Source organism: Ambystoma mexicanum, chromosome 7p (genome assembly GCF_040938575.1).
Source record: "Ambystoma mexicanum isolate Mex_15411 chromosome 7p, UKY_AmexF1_1, whole genome shotgun sequence".
Lineage (NCBI taxonomy): Eukaryota > Metazoa > Chordata > Amphibia > Caudata > Ambystomatidae > Ambystoma > Ambystoma mexicanum.
This window is the reverse complement of record NC_090939.1, coordinates 899976562-899992672: the sequence shown is the minus strand read 5'-3', so window position 1 is coordinate 899992672 and position 16111 is coordinate 899976562. Positions and strand designations below refer to the sequence as shown.

At 46.0% G+C, this 16111-nt stretch overlaps 2 protein-coding genes across 2 annotated transcripts in view; both read left to right on the top strand.

Annotated features, from left to right (window-relative positions):
* VEGFD (vascular endothelial growth factor D) overlaps positions 1 to 16111 on the top strand; it is a 442197-nt gene that overhangs the window by 299952 nt on the left and 126134 nt on the right. The window lies entirely within an intron of this gene.
* On the top strand, positions 13533 to 15572 carry LOC138526430 (nuclear apoptosis-inducing factor 1-like). The gene is made up of 2 exons (XM_069637173.1): positions 13533 to 14362; positions 14687 to 15572. The coding sequence occupies exons 1-2, from the start codon at positions 13942 to 13944 to the stop codon at positions 15526 to 15528; spliced, it is 1263 nt and encodes a 420-aa protein (XP_069493274.1). The 5' UTR covers positions 13533 to 13941; the 3' UTR covers positions 15529 to 15572.

The window sequence follows — 16111 nt, the reverse complement described above, 5'->3', positions numbered from 1 at the left end:
TCAGTAATTGTTTCACTGTGTCTGCGGTGTTTCTTCCGACCCCCTACTGAACCTGGCATTTGTTTTCTCTGTGCCTGCGGGAGTGCGATTCGCTTTTTCCTCCTTTTCTGCTATTTTGTTTAACACGGAGTGTTCCATGTTTGAATCTGCACCGGGACCGTCACGTTGTGCGCGTCCTATTTTCATGCTTCGTGTTCTGAAGAGGACTGCTGCCGCTGGAGGCAGATGATACTGCCGATAGGACTGGGATCCAATACACGCGCAGGAATATAACAACTGAAGCCACCTTGCCGGCCGGCGCTTTCACGTGTGCCGGAGGACGCACAGGAGATCGCTGCAAGGTAAGCGTGTGTTGTCAGTTTGTTTTCACTTCCCCGTTGCTTTACACGTATTTATTGCATTTTTGGCTCCTAGCCCGCACGAGTTATTAGGTCCTTCTGGTTACCGCTCTCATCATTAATAGACGGTACTCCGCTCTCTGGGTTCTTGTTTGGTCGGACATTTTTTGATATTATCCATGAATTTTAGCAGCCATAGTATGACGAGCATGCAGGACGCCTGGGTAGCAGCCCGGCTACTCCAAGCCAAGGATTTATTCTGTGAAGAGCAGGAATCTATCTCCACACTACCCACTATTGGGGTTAATAAAAAAGTTAGCAGCAATGTGAGCAAGGAAGTGTTCCTGCTGAGGGAATACGAGAGACTCCGACGAAGGGAAATATCCAAGTGGTGGGAGGAGCATTCTCTTCAAAATTATTTGGACATTGAGAGAATACCACAAGGTTTACGCATTATGACTACTCCGTCCTTTGAGGATCAAAATCCATTAATGCTCGAGGAATGGGGAGAAGCTAGCAAAGATTGCTCTGGCAAGTTTTTGACAATCTTAGTAAAGTATGCCAAATTGGATCGTGAGCAAGCACTCAAAGAATTGGGTAATGTAGAGGTTGATCTTACCAAAGTCCCCACAACAGAGGAAGGTAAATCTTTACGCAAAAAAATTGATGAAGCTTTAATTACATATGAAGATGAAATCAAACAGGAAACACAGGAAATTTTTACGAGACAAAACAGACTATGAGATGGGTCGTGTTTTTACATTCGCTAAACGTTTTTACTCTCTCCGCAAAACCAATGCTACACAGTCAATGTCTGTTCCATCTGGTGACCTAGCCGCGACCACCTCTGAATCAGATATCTCTGCATCTGAGACTGACGAGCCCATTCCCAAAATGAATTTTTTAGATGAAATGAGACTTTTATGTCAGGATGGGAAAAATCAAAAAAGAGGCAGAGGTCGTGGTAAGCCCAAAGGACGAGGAAGAGGACAAAAATCGCAGGCAAAAAAGTCAATAGCCGAGGCCGACGTGGGAACCGGTCAAAAGGCGCCGCAACAGGGCAGAGCAACGCGCTCTGGGGCCAAAAATCAATTATAGACAATATGAAGATTTGCCAAATTATCAACTTGTCGTCTCATGTCCTCACCAAATCCCAGACCTTGTTGTTATGACTGGGTCTTAATTTCTGCCCCACTGTGAACTATGATTACGCCCAAGTACGCATAGACTTTGACAAGTTTATGCGTAAAATCAAGCTAAAAAAATTCTTTTCCAACACTGATGCCCCTATAAAACGCTCTATACCTCGTATGGGTGGCACCGATCTTTTAATTTCAGACATTCCATCACTCATGGATCTGGCATGCCTTGATGATGATAAATATGATTCATTAAATATTGACTTTTCTGATTTTGACATCAATCCCAATTGGGATATACGGACCAAGCTCAAAATTAAATCCAGATTTAACCCTCAATTTCCTGTCGGTGGCTGTATTGAGGCTTTCCATGATTTATGCATTGATGATCTCAGAAAACTTCGTCATAAGGCTGGTACCACCAAACAGAATCTCACTATTGCTCAACGCCAGGCCATGAATGAACTCCAGCTGCTATCTAATATTGTCATCAAACCAGCCGACAAGGGCTCCAATGTTGTCATCCAGGATAGAACTAAATATGTCATTGAGGCCAATCGACAATTACATGACCGCCAATGTTACACCAAAATGTTGAAGGACCCATCTGAAGAAATTAGGATAGATTTGATTGCTTTGTGTACCAGGTGGACGAATGAAGGTTTATTGGAGGATGATCTGGTTAAATTTCTTACTCCTACATGCTATACTATACCTACCATTTATTTCCTCCCTAAAACGCACAAATGCCTTATTAATCCCCCAGGTAGGCCCATTGTTACTCTATGTGGCTCATTATTGGAACATCTAGCCCAATTCATTGATGAAACACTGATCAAATTTGTCACAGTGTTACCCTCCTACCTGAGGGATACTAAGGATTTTTTACAACACGTTACCAACACACCCTGGGAGGAAGGTTTACTTTTGGCCACTTTAGATGTAGTTTCTTTATACACATCTATTAGTCACACCATTGGTTTATCTGCATGTAAATACTTTTTGGACACTCGCTCCTTAAACTACCTTGGACACAGCACTATGATTTTGGATATGCTCTCATTCTGGCTACACAACAATGTTTTTCTTTTTGAAGGCCATTTCTATCGGCAAGTAAGGGGGACCGCGATGGGGAGCACCTTTGCACCATCCTATGCTAATCTCACAATGGGGTGGTGGGAGGCTACTTTCCTTTCTGACCTATTACTATCTTGCTTTCCGACACAGATTATTTCTTGGTGGCGGTATATTTACGATGTTTTCATCATTTGGAAGGGCACCGAAAGGGATTGGCTATCATTTGTTAAAAGTATCAACAATAACCAGGTCAATCTCAGTTTTACTGAATGCCACAGCCGCTCTAAAATTGTCTATCTGGATGTGACCGTTATGATGGATGACTCAGGTATCAGTACTGCATTACATAAGAAATCTACCAATACTGGTTTACCACTCCATGCCAATAGTTGTCATCCTACACCTTGTAAAAAATCCATCCCTTATGGGGAATTCATTCGATATCGCCGCAATTGCTCCAACATCGCCTGTTTTGACTATCATTGTGCACAGGCAGCTATGGATTTTTTGAAGCAAGGTTACCAAAAAAGAACGATTGAAACGGCATATCTTCAAGCTCGTGGCATGTCCAGAGATTCCTTGCTTTATGATACTGGTCCCAAAATTGTGTCAAATGATGATCCTAGACTCATCATTACATTTGATACCTCGTCCAATGACATTCGTAAAATTGTGGCAAGGCATTGGCATGTTCTTACCCTTGATGATGACTTGAAGCCCATTTTGGGCAACCGTCCAACTATGACTTATAAACGTGCTCCCTCTTTAAGGGACAAACTTGTGTCTAGTTTTTTACCCCCCATGGGCAAGATCCAGCGTTCTAATACATGGCTTCCAGCTTCTCATACGGGATTCACTAAGTGCATGAAATGTAAAGCATGTGCCCATGCCACTGCCAAGAAATTCTTCCTGCATCCTATCACACAAACTCAGCAGACATCCTATCTTGAAGAAGTGCTTCTTCGGAGTACATATTTTCATCACACCTTTCAAAGATCCTGCTGATTTTACATGGTCATCCACACTACAGGTCATGTGGCTGCACTGTCCACTCGGGGTGCAGTAGATCCATCTTCCCACATACCTATTGTGGTCTCTTGGATACAGGAACGTATCCAACGTAGTTCCCTCAGGTGCACGAATACTTGCTTTTGCATAGTCTCTGATTTCTTCATTAGTCAGCTCTTTGGGTTCAAACCCTGACTCCACATCAATCATGATCTTGATTCCTACTGATTTCTTTGCTGTCTTCTTGCACTGCGTGATTATTATCCTGATCACACAGAATCCAAACATGATCATCACCAACAATGCTCAAAGGAACTTGAAGATATTCGCCATCCATTGTGGTACCCATGAGAAGATTGATGCAAACCAGCTGTTGTCTGCAATGTCTTCCACTTCATTTTCCATCTTGACGTGCAAGTTCATCCACAGCGTTACAACCTCTGTCAAGGTCCCATTCTCTTCATTGTGAGGAGGTATGAACGTGCAACATGATTCTCCAATTTTAGCACAAACATCTCCATTCATAGCTGTGATCATGTCCAGGACGTATCTATTCTGGAGAATCATTAGTCTTATGGCTCTCAGCTCTTCTTTGATTGCTTTGAATCCCTTTATGGTAGTGTTCATTGTCTGCGGGAGCTCCCATCTGGTTATCTGTAACCATCTGGCAATCGCCATCGTCTGGATCCCTGGCATGAAGATTGTCGTGAATATCGCTGAATTCTGGCTGAACAACCTATGTTCATATGGAATTTCATTGAAAGCTTCTATCGAATTAGCTGAAAAATAGTTCTCCCTCTTTGTTCGATTGAGGAATCCAACTGATCTCCTCTTTCTCAGGTGGGTCTCTGCCTTTGGAAACTCTCCAATGTTCAGGTCACTCTTCGGAAATCACCAATGCTGGAACATGAGCGATCACTATAGAACATAGCCCTCCCCAGTCCTTGAGCAGCTTCATATAATCTCTGGATCCACACGGCCAGTAGTGGTCCATTATCACCACTGTCCCATCCATTATTCCTGGTACATTGAAAATTCGACCACACTGCTGACTCTTTCCAACTTGTCTTGTGGCATTGTTTCTGAAGCGTAGCGCTGCACTAGCCAGAAGCACTATCTGCAATGGGCCTCCTTTATCTTCAACCCATGTCAGTAATTTTGCAAGCTTCGGCCAGAGAGGTTTGCATCCCTTTTCCACACAATCCATAACTGATTTGTGATGTCCTGTTACTGCCACTGCTCTGCATACAAATAGGCCTTCTTCCCATCCATCTGGAGAAAGTACTGCTCCCCAGGTTTGCATCTGACCTCTCTCCTTGCATCTTTGTATTTCTTCATCATTTTAATTGAGCTTTTTATTTACTTCCCATCTGATTCCTGCTCCCTTCATTCCAGGCTGTTCGTATCTTATTACATGATCTCTGGTGTGTGCTCTCGATTTTGTTTTTAAATCTTGAACATAATCATCTTCTTCTGGAGCTGACCATTGTATACGAAGGAATCTGTTCAACCCTGGAATTGACCTCTCGTATGGCAGAGAGCAAGGTGAGTCAGGCAATGAGCTGTCTGGACTTCTATTTCTATAGCTCTGAATATCTTAGAATTCCCCAATGCATAGGGTAGGAGAACACAAACATAGCAACTCTCCTCAGAGGTCTTTTCCCCACCTCTTTCATGTGCTAATACCACATGTTATTCCCCAAACGTGCTGTACTGTCTAGATAATTATTTAACTCACAATCATCTTCCCTTATGCTTCTCTTCTGTCTCCCTTTCACGAAGTAAGTGCTTGCAAGATACTCAAGAAATACATCAGTAGACATTCTTCCTATAGGAGGGACCTTAGACTTGTCTTAGGAGTATGCAACCCTACACGAACTGCTGGTGTAGGGAAAATCACATATGGTCTTGGTCTCTTTGCAACAGACATTTCTGCAAGGGTCACTGAAGTGGGGAGAATCAAGGGGACTGCTACCTTTTTGGAACCAATAAAGTAAACAGTGTGGATTAGCAAAAACAGAAAAATATTAATAAATGATGAGCATGCATATATTATACACCAATACATTAGTCCCCACCACTTTCGATTCTCCACACGTCGTTGAGTTTTCTCATTTCCCACCACTGTGTCATTATCAGGATTCAACATTGTGCCTGTGTACTTCTTTGAAGGAAGGAAAAAACCTTTTTAATCTGGAAAATTCGTTAGATGATCAGGTAGCTTCCAGATCTGCTCAATTATCTCCATAAGGAACCGTCTAATTGCAGGGCGATTTTTGGGATCTTGCAGAAACACAGGAATATTAGTATTACGCCAAACAAGATAAGAATGAACTAGTAAAATAAAAATGAAAACAATGAGAAGGAGCCTGTGGGCGTCTGCATTAGACAGGACCATTGGGGTGACTGAAAGTCCAAATCTGGCATATTTTGCAGTACTTCAACACTTTCTAAAGTCCAATTCAAAGATTCCTGCGGCTCAAGAATGTTTGCTTTTGCACTCCTGCTAAAATATCTATAAAGAGTGTCAAAGGTGAGCCACAGTCCAAATGCACACTTGTATTTATTTATTCAGCAATCTTAGCGTCCTTCTTCCTCATCATCGATCGAGTCTGCACGTGCTGAAATTCTTCTTCTTGTCTTGCTTCCGAATCAACGGTTGGGAGTCCATTGGTCTCACCAGCATACGGTTTGACATCGCCCAAATGAATCCAGGCGCATCGTTCTTGAACATTTACTGCTGAGTGACATTTTCAACAATAAAAGGTCCACTAAAATGGGGCTTGTGCCACTTCCTTGTGAAGTTGCGCACCAGGACTGGGTCTCCAACAAATATTTTAGGTATTGGTAATAGTTCTTTAGATCCGGTTGCTGAATGGTCTTCATCTGCGTCCTGAGACCAACACCCCTTGCGCTTGAGTTGATCTGAAATTAAACAGATACTAGTGGTCATACATGTCAAATCCACAAGTAACTAATTTCCTAACATTTCTGCTGTCTTCTGGGCATCACTTCTATTCCTCGATGGAGGAGTCAGAGGCGTTCTCATACGCCTCCCTGTCACTAGCTCATGGGGTGTGAGGTGGTGGTCCTACCCAGGCTGATTCCTTAATGCATACAATGCTAAGAGCAGGCAATAGAGCCATCCCTTCTTCAGTGACAATTTAAGTTTAGCAATTCTCTCTTTGAGAAGACAATTGAGTCTCTCACATATCCTGTTCGCTTGCAGGTGATAAGCAGAAGAAAATATATGCTTTGTGTTCAGTAATAGACTAATCTGCTCAAATAATTCATTAACAAAATGGGGGCCATTGTCATATTTCAGCACCTCATATACTCCCCACCTTGGAAAGACTTCTTGTACTATAAACATGACTGCACAAGTGGCATCAGGGTGTGTACATGGACCTGCTTCGATCCATCTCGAAAAGGGACACACCACCACTATCATATATCTATATTCACTACATACTTGCAGCATATCAACATAGTCAATATGTAAATGCTGAAAAAGACCATTTGGTTGAGGAATCACTCCTCTGATTGTTCGCAGTGTGTGCCCAGCAGTAAACATTTGATATACGATGCAATTTACTACATAAAATGCAACGTGTTCTAACAGGTTCGGTACAAACCAGTCCTCCGCAATAGTTGCTCCAAGACTTTCCCTAGTTATATGCACAGGGTAGTGCAGCTGTTCAAGCACTACCCTTAATAATGCTACTGGCATCACTGGCTTTCCAGTTTCTGTCTTGCCGCCATAATGTATTACAGGGGGATAAAGAGCACCCCCTTTATTTACATAATTCTTGCTCTTCCTGTGGTGCACTGCCTTGAATTTCCATCAACTGTGTTTTCCGCAAATGATTAAACCCTTCTTGCATTAACATAGCCTTAGTCACCCCCTTTCTTACACTGGGAGTATCAAAACCCGAGATATCTGAAGAATATGCAACCCTTTTGGCCTTTTCGTCCACATCTTTGTTTCTGCATGAAATAAAATCAGTTCTCTTAGTATGTGCTGTGCATTTAACTATTGCGATGGCTGCGGGGAGCTGTAGTGCCTTAATAAGCCTGTCCAATAATGCTGCGTGCTGCACTGGAGAGCCGCCTGCTCCGAGGTAGCCCCTCCTTTCCCAATGTGCTAGCCCTACGTGCACGGTTGATGTCACATAGGCAGAGTCACTGTACAACATCACTTCAGCCCCTTCGTATTTCTCAAGCGCAATAATAAGCACCACCAATTCTGCTGCTTGTGCCGAAAAATGAGGTGGCAGCCTTATGCTTGCCACGATTTCAAATCCCCTATTTTCCCTGTGTCTCTCTACAGCTGAACCAGTCTGCCTTTCCCCATTATTTTGATCAATTTTCGATGACCCGTCAATAAAGAGAATCTCCCCTCCTGACAACGCGTTGTCCTTTGCACGCGGTATGTCATCATAGGACTCCTCATATCTGCAGCAGTCATGCACATGCTCACCCTCTGCCATGGACTCGGCTATAAATGTGGCAGGGTTCACTATTCTACATCTGACTATCTTAATCTTTGGGTTTGAGATAGCTACTTCATATGCAGATGCTCTCTGAGATGTCAATGCGTCCTTTGGTTTTTCCAAAATAGCAAACAAAGCATCTTCAACGAACAACGTCATAGAACATCCCATCAGAATGCTGGTAGACTTCTCAATGGCGAATGCGGCTGCTGCCAACTATTGTTCGCAAGGAAAGTGTCCTCTCATAACTGGATCTAAAATCCCACTATAATATGCCAGAGGTTTGTACCCTAGTGTAGTCCTCTGTGTAAGCACTGCTGTCATAACTGTCCCAATTGTTTGCGAAAACAAAAAGAACTCCTCAGAATAGTTGGGAATTCCTAAAACTGGAGCAGTACAAATTGCTTTCTTTAATTCTTCAAACCCCCCCTCCATTTCCTCAGTCCATTCTATTTTATCCTTGTTCACTTGTGTCTTATTTAGAGCCGGCATAAGGGGTCTTGTATATGAACTATAATCAAATACCCACACTCTAACATAGTTGCATAATCCCAGAAACTGCTGCATTTGCTTTATTGTGTGCGGTTTTGCTATTTTCATAATTGCCTCAGCTCTTTCAGGTGTAACCTTTTTTCCCTTGTGTGAGATCAACTGGCCTATGTATAACACCTCTTCTTGACAATACTGCAGCTTCTCTTTGTCTACTTTATTTCCCTTGTTTGCTAGGATAATCATCAACTGAATCAAGTCTTGCCTGCACTCATCTTGTGTCGTGCTACAAACCAAAATATCTTCTACTTATTGCAGCTCAACACTTTTCAAATCAATATTGCCTAGGTTCATCTGCAGGACCCTATTAAAGATCGGTGGAGATTCACAATACCCTTGGGGCAAACGAGTGTTCTTCAGCTTGGTTTGACGAAACGTAAATGACGTCAAGTCTTGGGAGTCCTTATGCAACAGGATTGAGAAAAACACATTTTTCAAGTCACAGGATTTGGAACTAAAGGAAACTAGGACTCTACAATCTGGTTAATTGGCCTCATGGCCTGAATTAATCTCCACGACTGACCCCGCCTTTTGATTTTTTCACAGGGTACACAGCAGTATTGCACAGTGACTCTGACGTCACTAAGATACCCTGTTTCATTAATGCTGTAATAGTCTTAAAAATACCCTCATCCGCCTCTCGAGAAATGGGGCACTGTCTTGCTCGAGGTAAAATTGCTCCTGGCTTCAGTTTAATCTAACCTCCCCTACCATCTTCAATAGGCCTACTTCATAGGGGCCTGTAGTCCATAAATAGGATGGCACTTTTTCCAAGTCCTCGTCAAAATATGCTGGATGCTGCTGCACTATCATCTTTCGCTGTGGGACCTCTCTTTTCTCTATTTTGATCCAATATGTAATATTCATCTCAAATATCACTTCATCATCTGCTGGATCATCTTTAAACATATCCTCATCTGTGACATCAGTCAATCTATACCCTTCCCCAATGGCAATCACTGTCCTCCATGGCCTGACCTCATCATAGTTTCCTTCAAGCAACGCTAATTCCCCTCGTACTATAGCTACAAATAACCCTAAGGGAATAGTCTGTCTGCCTCTTCGTCCATAGGTATCTGTGGCCTGAACAAGAACTCATCAGGTATTCTCATAATTTTTCCCACTAAGCCGGGTAGCCACGTCAACAGAATGCATATCCCATAAAGAAAGACTTCAGGTTCCATCGGCACTCCTCGCAGGGCCATGTGCCCTGTAAATGCCAATATAAATGTACCCATGTTTAAATAATGTATCCCTGGCGTAGAATACACTATGCCATCATAAGTAAAAGAAATCGGCATTTTAAGCTTTGTCATTAAATCTCGCCGCAGAATATTAACTGGTGTCTGCTGTGAATACAATAATGGAACATACATGTCACACTCCCTATCGACACTGGTAATTCATCAGTAAAAGGAACTCTACTTGTAGCTCCAGAGAAGCCTTGCGCATTCATGGCATTTCCCGATATTGGATATTTGCCCTCTTGTATACGAGTTGCACCAATGTCTACTAAAAAAAGAAAAAAGATTTGCCTCCTATGGTCACATCAACCCTTGGTTCCTCTTGAGGGTCTGGTGTTAGAACTGAACACATCAAGTCACTCTGTGAGCTGTCCTATTGTGGGTATATACTCATTCCCATACCTGTGAAAGGACTTCCTTCACCACAGTGACACCCCCTATTGTAGGTGTCAATAACTGCCCTGTGTTTGCGTTCTGCTGATCTGCATGGGTGCATGCTGTGACTGTCCTTGCGACGGATTCAATGATGCTTGCTGTGGCTGCTGTGCCTGTTGCATTTGCGGCACTTGCACTTGATGCACCTCTGATCTTGCGCAAACCCATTCCTAGCTTGTGGGCTATATGTCGGAGGATAAACTGTCCCCCCTCTTGAGAATTGGCCATTCTGTACATACCCTTGGCTTCCAAATATGCGTGTGATGTGCCCTGTCCTGCTACATGTCCAACATATAGGAGGTGTTCTTTTAACTTGCCCTCCTTGGTTAAATCCTCCTTGCATAGTCTGATTATCATTCTGCATATTCTGAAAGCTACCTTGATTATTTTGAAAAGTACCCCTTCCTCTATAGCCCATTCCTCAGCCTCGTGGCATGAACCCATTCCCTCCTTGGTCCATCTGGCTTTGATTATTTGCCTGTGGTGTACCCACTGCTTGCTGCATTCCCAGCCCTTCTCCGCTTGTCAATACTGCCTCTTCTATGGTGTGTTTTGACAATGTCTTCTGTGCTAACTTGGCTTCCTTGGGTTTTCAAGCCTCTAGCCTCTTCCCTCTTTCTATTTTTCTCTTGCAGCAGCCGGCAGTGATGTACTATGGTCAGCTGTATTTCTGCCCAAGGCCTTGCTTCCATTCCCACTACTAGTATTTGCTCTGGTAATCCCTGACATAAAATGTGGTAAAATACCGCCGCTGTCTTCCCCCATGGCACCCGAGTTTCAAGGGTCCACCGTTGCTGAATACTTTGAATGTAAGCAAGTGGATCTTCCTGCATCTTACGAGCCATGATTGCACCCATATCTGACGTGTCAGGATACTGTACACTGAGAGTTCTCCAGACGTCTGCTCTACAATTATTAAATATTAAATGGTACTAGATCATGCACAGTGTTCTGTGCTGTGACACTTGAATAGCCTGCTCTTGTCCAAATGTCATCAGCCCTTTCCCCAAGAATGGCTGCTTGGAGACCCTTAATGTCCCCTATTGCTAACGTATTTCCTCCTGTCATCTTTTCTACCTCATAAATCAATTTTCCCGCCCCAGCCCTTAAACTATCCTTATCCATCTGCGAACATGGGATATACTGTGTTCTAGCCCCTCTTTTCTCCAATAAAGGGAACTGCATGCACCCAAATCCACAATCGGCTCCCATTGTTTGCCTATCCATAGTAAGGACAATGGCTCTGCATCGTTTTATAACTGGCAATGATCTTAGCTTGCTCACATATGGTAGTCTTTCTCACTATGTGATCGTCCTTTAGGTCGCTCGGGATATGCTATAGGATCTGGCGTCCTATCTTTAGGCTGCTCTAGATCAGACCATCTTACTTCCTTGTCTGTCAGCATGCATCCCTCAGGACCACATGCGCTTTCCCACTCCTCTCCGCGGAGGGATACCCTCTTAATCTGACATATCCAGTCCCCAGCTAGTGTGAGTCTCATCTCCTTCACCGTTGTTTAAAGTCAGCCTGTCTAGAGACAGTGCTCTATGCTCGAGACTAAACAGGTCTTTTCCTTCTCTTCGTGGGTGGATGGCCAAAGATTGACCTCCCTTCCCTCGACTTTCCAATCGGCTACTTTCCTTTAAGTCTTGATAGGCTTTATCGATCCTATCTCTGATGCTCCCTATGTTAAAATTGTCTTCTAGGTCTTCCCTAGACGGCCCTGGCACTGCCTCAATGCCTCACTCCTCTAATGGAGCAAACTCCTCTATATTGCCCCATTGTAATACTGGATTAGGTTCCATTAACTCTTTTTGAATGCGCTCCATATCGCGCTCCCTTTGTCTCCTTTTTCGCTCTTTCTCCTCCTCTCAATTCCTTTCACCCTCTCGCGTCCCATCTAACTCTATCCTCTTCTTGTCTTCTCTCCTCCCTTTTTTCGTTCGCCCTTTGCTCTTCTTCTTGCCTTCGTCTCTGCATCCTTTTATCTCTTAATTTCTGTGCTTCTTCCTCTTCTCTCTTCCTTTCTTGCCTATCCTGTTCTTCGACTGCCCTCTGCCTGTTGTCATACTTTCTCTGCTCCTCTGCCCTTTCTTCCTTTCTTTGTTGCTCCACCTGATACATTTGTTCTCGCCTTTGTCTATTCTTTCTCTTGTTCTCATCTTCCTTCATCCTTTTCTCTCATTCCCTGTCTTTCCTATCTTGCTCATATTGATCATCCCTTTGTCTGACTTCCTCAATACTTTTCCCATCAAGCTTAAGCAATATCTGTCCACCCATCCATTCATTCTGTACGAGCGTAATCTCGTCAGCTTTGTCCTTTTTTCCTTTCCATCTCTTAATCTCTCATTCTATGTCTGTGGTTACTTCGATCGTTCACATTTCTCCTCCTTTTCCTGTAAGACCTTAAAGATCTCTTCCTTTCTTCTAGTCTCTTCTTGACTATCATCACTGCCATAAGCAGGGGGTTCATACATCAGGTTACTATACCCTGTCGCTGCTTCCAGTTCCTTTAACGGATACAGTCATATACCTGTCATGATGCATACCCCCGGGCATCCAGACCACGTCCATCAGCCCCGGGAGCAGGCATCATGTTGCCTTGAGAAAACCCAGCAACCCCTGCTAGGGGCTGTCTGGGTTCAGTCCTGGCACCAGGCTCATATGGGACATCAGTCCTGGTGCCACAGGCGCCAGGCTCATAGGTGCACACTAACCTGATGCAGACCATGCTGCAAGAAGATCCAAGCCCATGTGAGGCCTGGAAGGGACTACTTTACCTTAGGGACTATTTTGTTACTCAGGTGTGGTTGGGGAGGAATACCTACCTGGGACTACTTTAGAAGGCTATTTAAACCACGCCAGAAGAGCAGCACACGCTTCGCGTTATTCTGCATCCAGCAGCGTAACGCTCACCATGCCAGCAGCAGCATCCAGCCTTCTGCCACGCCCGCCTCGAACCTGGAGCACCTAGAAAGAAGGAAAGAAGCAAAGATTAGAACAAGAGTATTACCTGATTTCTTACCTGATTCCGGATTCATTGCATCTTCAAACCAGAGGAAAGACTTTGTTTTAAATGCGTCGCATCGCCAGCAGCAGCGCTGCGCCATACTCACCGTTCCACACAGCATCTCTTCGATCCGGCGCTGTCTCCATCTTTACATCGCCGAATCCCAGCACCTAAGGGGGACAAGAAACAACAAGGTGAGCAGAGAGAACAGACAGAGACAATGGGCCTCATTACGACCCTGGCGGTAATCCGCCGTCATTACCGCCATGGCGTAATGAACGTTAACGCCGTGGGACGATGGTGTAAAGTGCGCCACATTACGACCCATCGCGCACGAGCATTACGCCATGGCGGTAATGTAAACAGCGCCATGGCGGTAATGCCCCCAAAACGGCACCTACCGGCATCGTATGCGGCGCAAGGTGCACCACCGCCACCGCCGTACATAGCGGTGACCGTAGTTAGCGGTCACCGCAATTAGCGTTGACCGTAGATAAGCGGAACCGGAAGTAGCGTCACCGCGGCGGAACGGGAAAGAGCACGGCGGCCATCTTTAAAAACACAATCCATTGCCATCCTCCGAAACCACTGGACATCCGAGCCTGAGACCCCGCCAATACCGGCTTCAACCTTCTACCTGCAGGAAGATGCCTAAAGTTTTGAAAAAAGCCTGTGACCGCCAGCGGCAAGACCGCTTCTCCAGAGAGGAGCTCACCATTCTAGCGGAGACCCTACAGGAGAACGCTGCAGTGGTATTCTCCAACCAACTGACAAGACCGGCCATAACCAAGAAGAAGGCCATATGGGCACTGGTAGCTCAGCGGGTCAGTGCCGTGGGAACGACACCCCGCAATGTCAAACAGTGCCGCAAGCGGTGGGACGATCTCCGGCTCAGAGTCAGGAGCATACTATCAGCCAACATGAACCTGGCAATGGCAACTGGGGGAGGATCGGAGTCCCCTATAAAATTGCAGCCATGGGAGGAAATCTGTGCCTCCACAATCGGAATGCAGAGCATTGAAGGAGTAGGAGGAATGGAGAGAGGAGCCCCGACATCGGGCGATGCAGGTAGGTGGCTCAAATCAAGGCATGCAAATCTCACCTAAGTCCATTCATGTGAAGTACAATGTTGGCCCATAGTGTGAATGCAACACATCAGCAGGAGACTGCCCACAGATACATCCGATCTGCACCCTGTACACATGCAGCATGCACACCCTAACTGCAGGCACCCACATACCTCCATGCTACTACCACACAAAAGGGAGTCAACTTTTTTCCCCTGCATGAAATGTGCCACATGTACTAACTGATGAGATGCCAGTCGCCACAATGCCCGGCCAATGTCCGCAGACCCATCAATAACACTCTCCCTCCTCTGTCCCACCACAGGCTCAAATTCCGACCTTGAGGAAGAGGACACCACAGCCTCCACACCCACCAAGAGGGCCAGGCCAACTGTGCCAACGCCACAACCCTCCACCTCTGTCGTCCCGAGGAAAACACCACAGCAGGCAAAATCCATGCAAGGGAAACAGGACAGGGCACAGACAGCCACCCCAGCAGGCAGTACAGCAGCAGCAGCAGCAGCAGCAGACATCACACCAATCATGCCCACAGAAGCCACAGCCTCTGCTGCAAGCAGCACACTTGGGGAGACTGCTGCCATTGCTGCCTCCTCCGATAGTGAAGCAGGGACCTTTGAGGAGAGTGATGTCAGGAGCCCCACAGGCCACCCTCATTCCCCCTACCTGTCCCTAAGCAGCCCGCATGTGGATGCCACACAGGGTCAGCCAGAGGATGACGATTGGCCAGCCACTCCATCCCCGCTGCAGGGGCAGATCAGCCCAATGGGAATGCCACTGCCATTAGCCATGGCCCAGAATCCCAACCATTCTCTGGAGGCGATTGCCACCCGGCAGCAGCAACTTTCCTCGCTGCTCGAAGAACATGTTGCTGAATGTGGGGGGTCAAGTGCAGCAATGGATAAATGTGCTGAGACTGTGAAGGCAGCTATAGAGTCGTCCACAAAGGACATCTGCGCGGAACTAGCTGCTGTGCGGCACGCCATCACTGACCTTGTGCAGACAATACGGGCCATGCGTCCAAATGAGCAGGCAGGATCCTCCTCGGTTGCCAGCTCGACACCGAGCAGCCCCATCCGCCGATCGGGGAGGAACCTCCGCAGCACAGGCAGGGGTGCCCCGGGGGCCAGTGGAGGGGGCTGCCAATAGTGGCCGGACAGTGTAGGAATCCTACTACTGACACTGCTGCACAGACCAACTCACACCTTTGTTGGGATTCCAGGGGGGGGGGAGGGTGGAGGGGGGAGTGGGTGTGTTGGGGTGTGCAGGGGGGTGGCGGGGTGGTGTGTTGGGGAGTTAAGGGGGGAGTTCGGGGGGGGTGTGTGCAGGGGGGAGGTGGGAGGTGGGAGGGGGTGTGTTGGGGTGTGCAGGGGGGTGGCGGGGTGGTGTGTTGGGGAGTTAAGGGGGGAGTTGGGGGGGGGTGTGCAGGGGGGAGGTGGGAGGTGGGAGGGGGTGTGACACGACAGTACATAGTTCAAATACAATTTATTCGTTTCACAAAAGGAAACGTGTGGACATTTTCATTGCGTATGTGTGCTTTATTGGTGTCCAGTCCTCAGTGTGCATGCCCCAGAGTCACACAGTGCCCCAAGTGCTGTCTCCATGCGATGAACACCAGCCGTGTGTGCTAGAAGCAGTGGTTGATGATACTTTGGCGCATGGCACGCCCCTCCTGTGCATCGCCTCCTCCATGTGGTGGCGCCCCTTCTGCACCCTCCTCATCCTCATCCTC

Bases quoted from the DNA above. Each gene is read 5' to 3' on its own strand.
- LOC138526430 (XM_069637173.1), top strand. From the start codon at position 13,942: ATGCCTAAAGTTTTGAAAAAAGCCTGTGACCGCCAGCGGCAAGACCGC. The intron at 14,363-14,686 runs GTAGGTGGCTCA...GTCCCACCACAG, and splicing joins CCCGACATCGGGCGATGCAG to GCTCAAATTCCGACCTTGAG.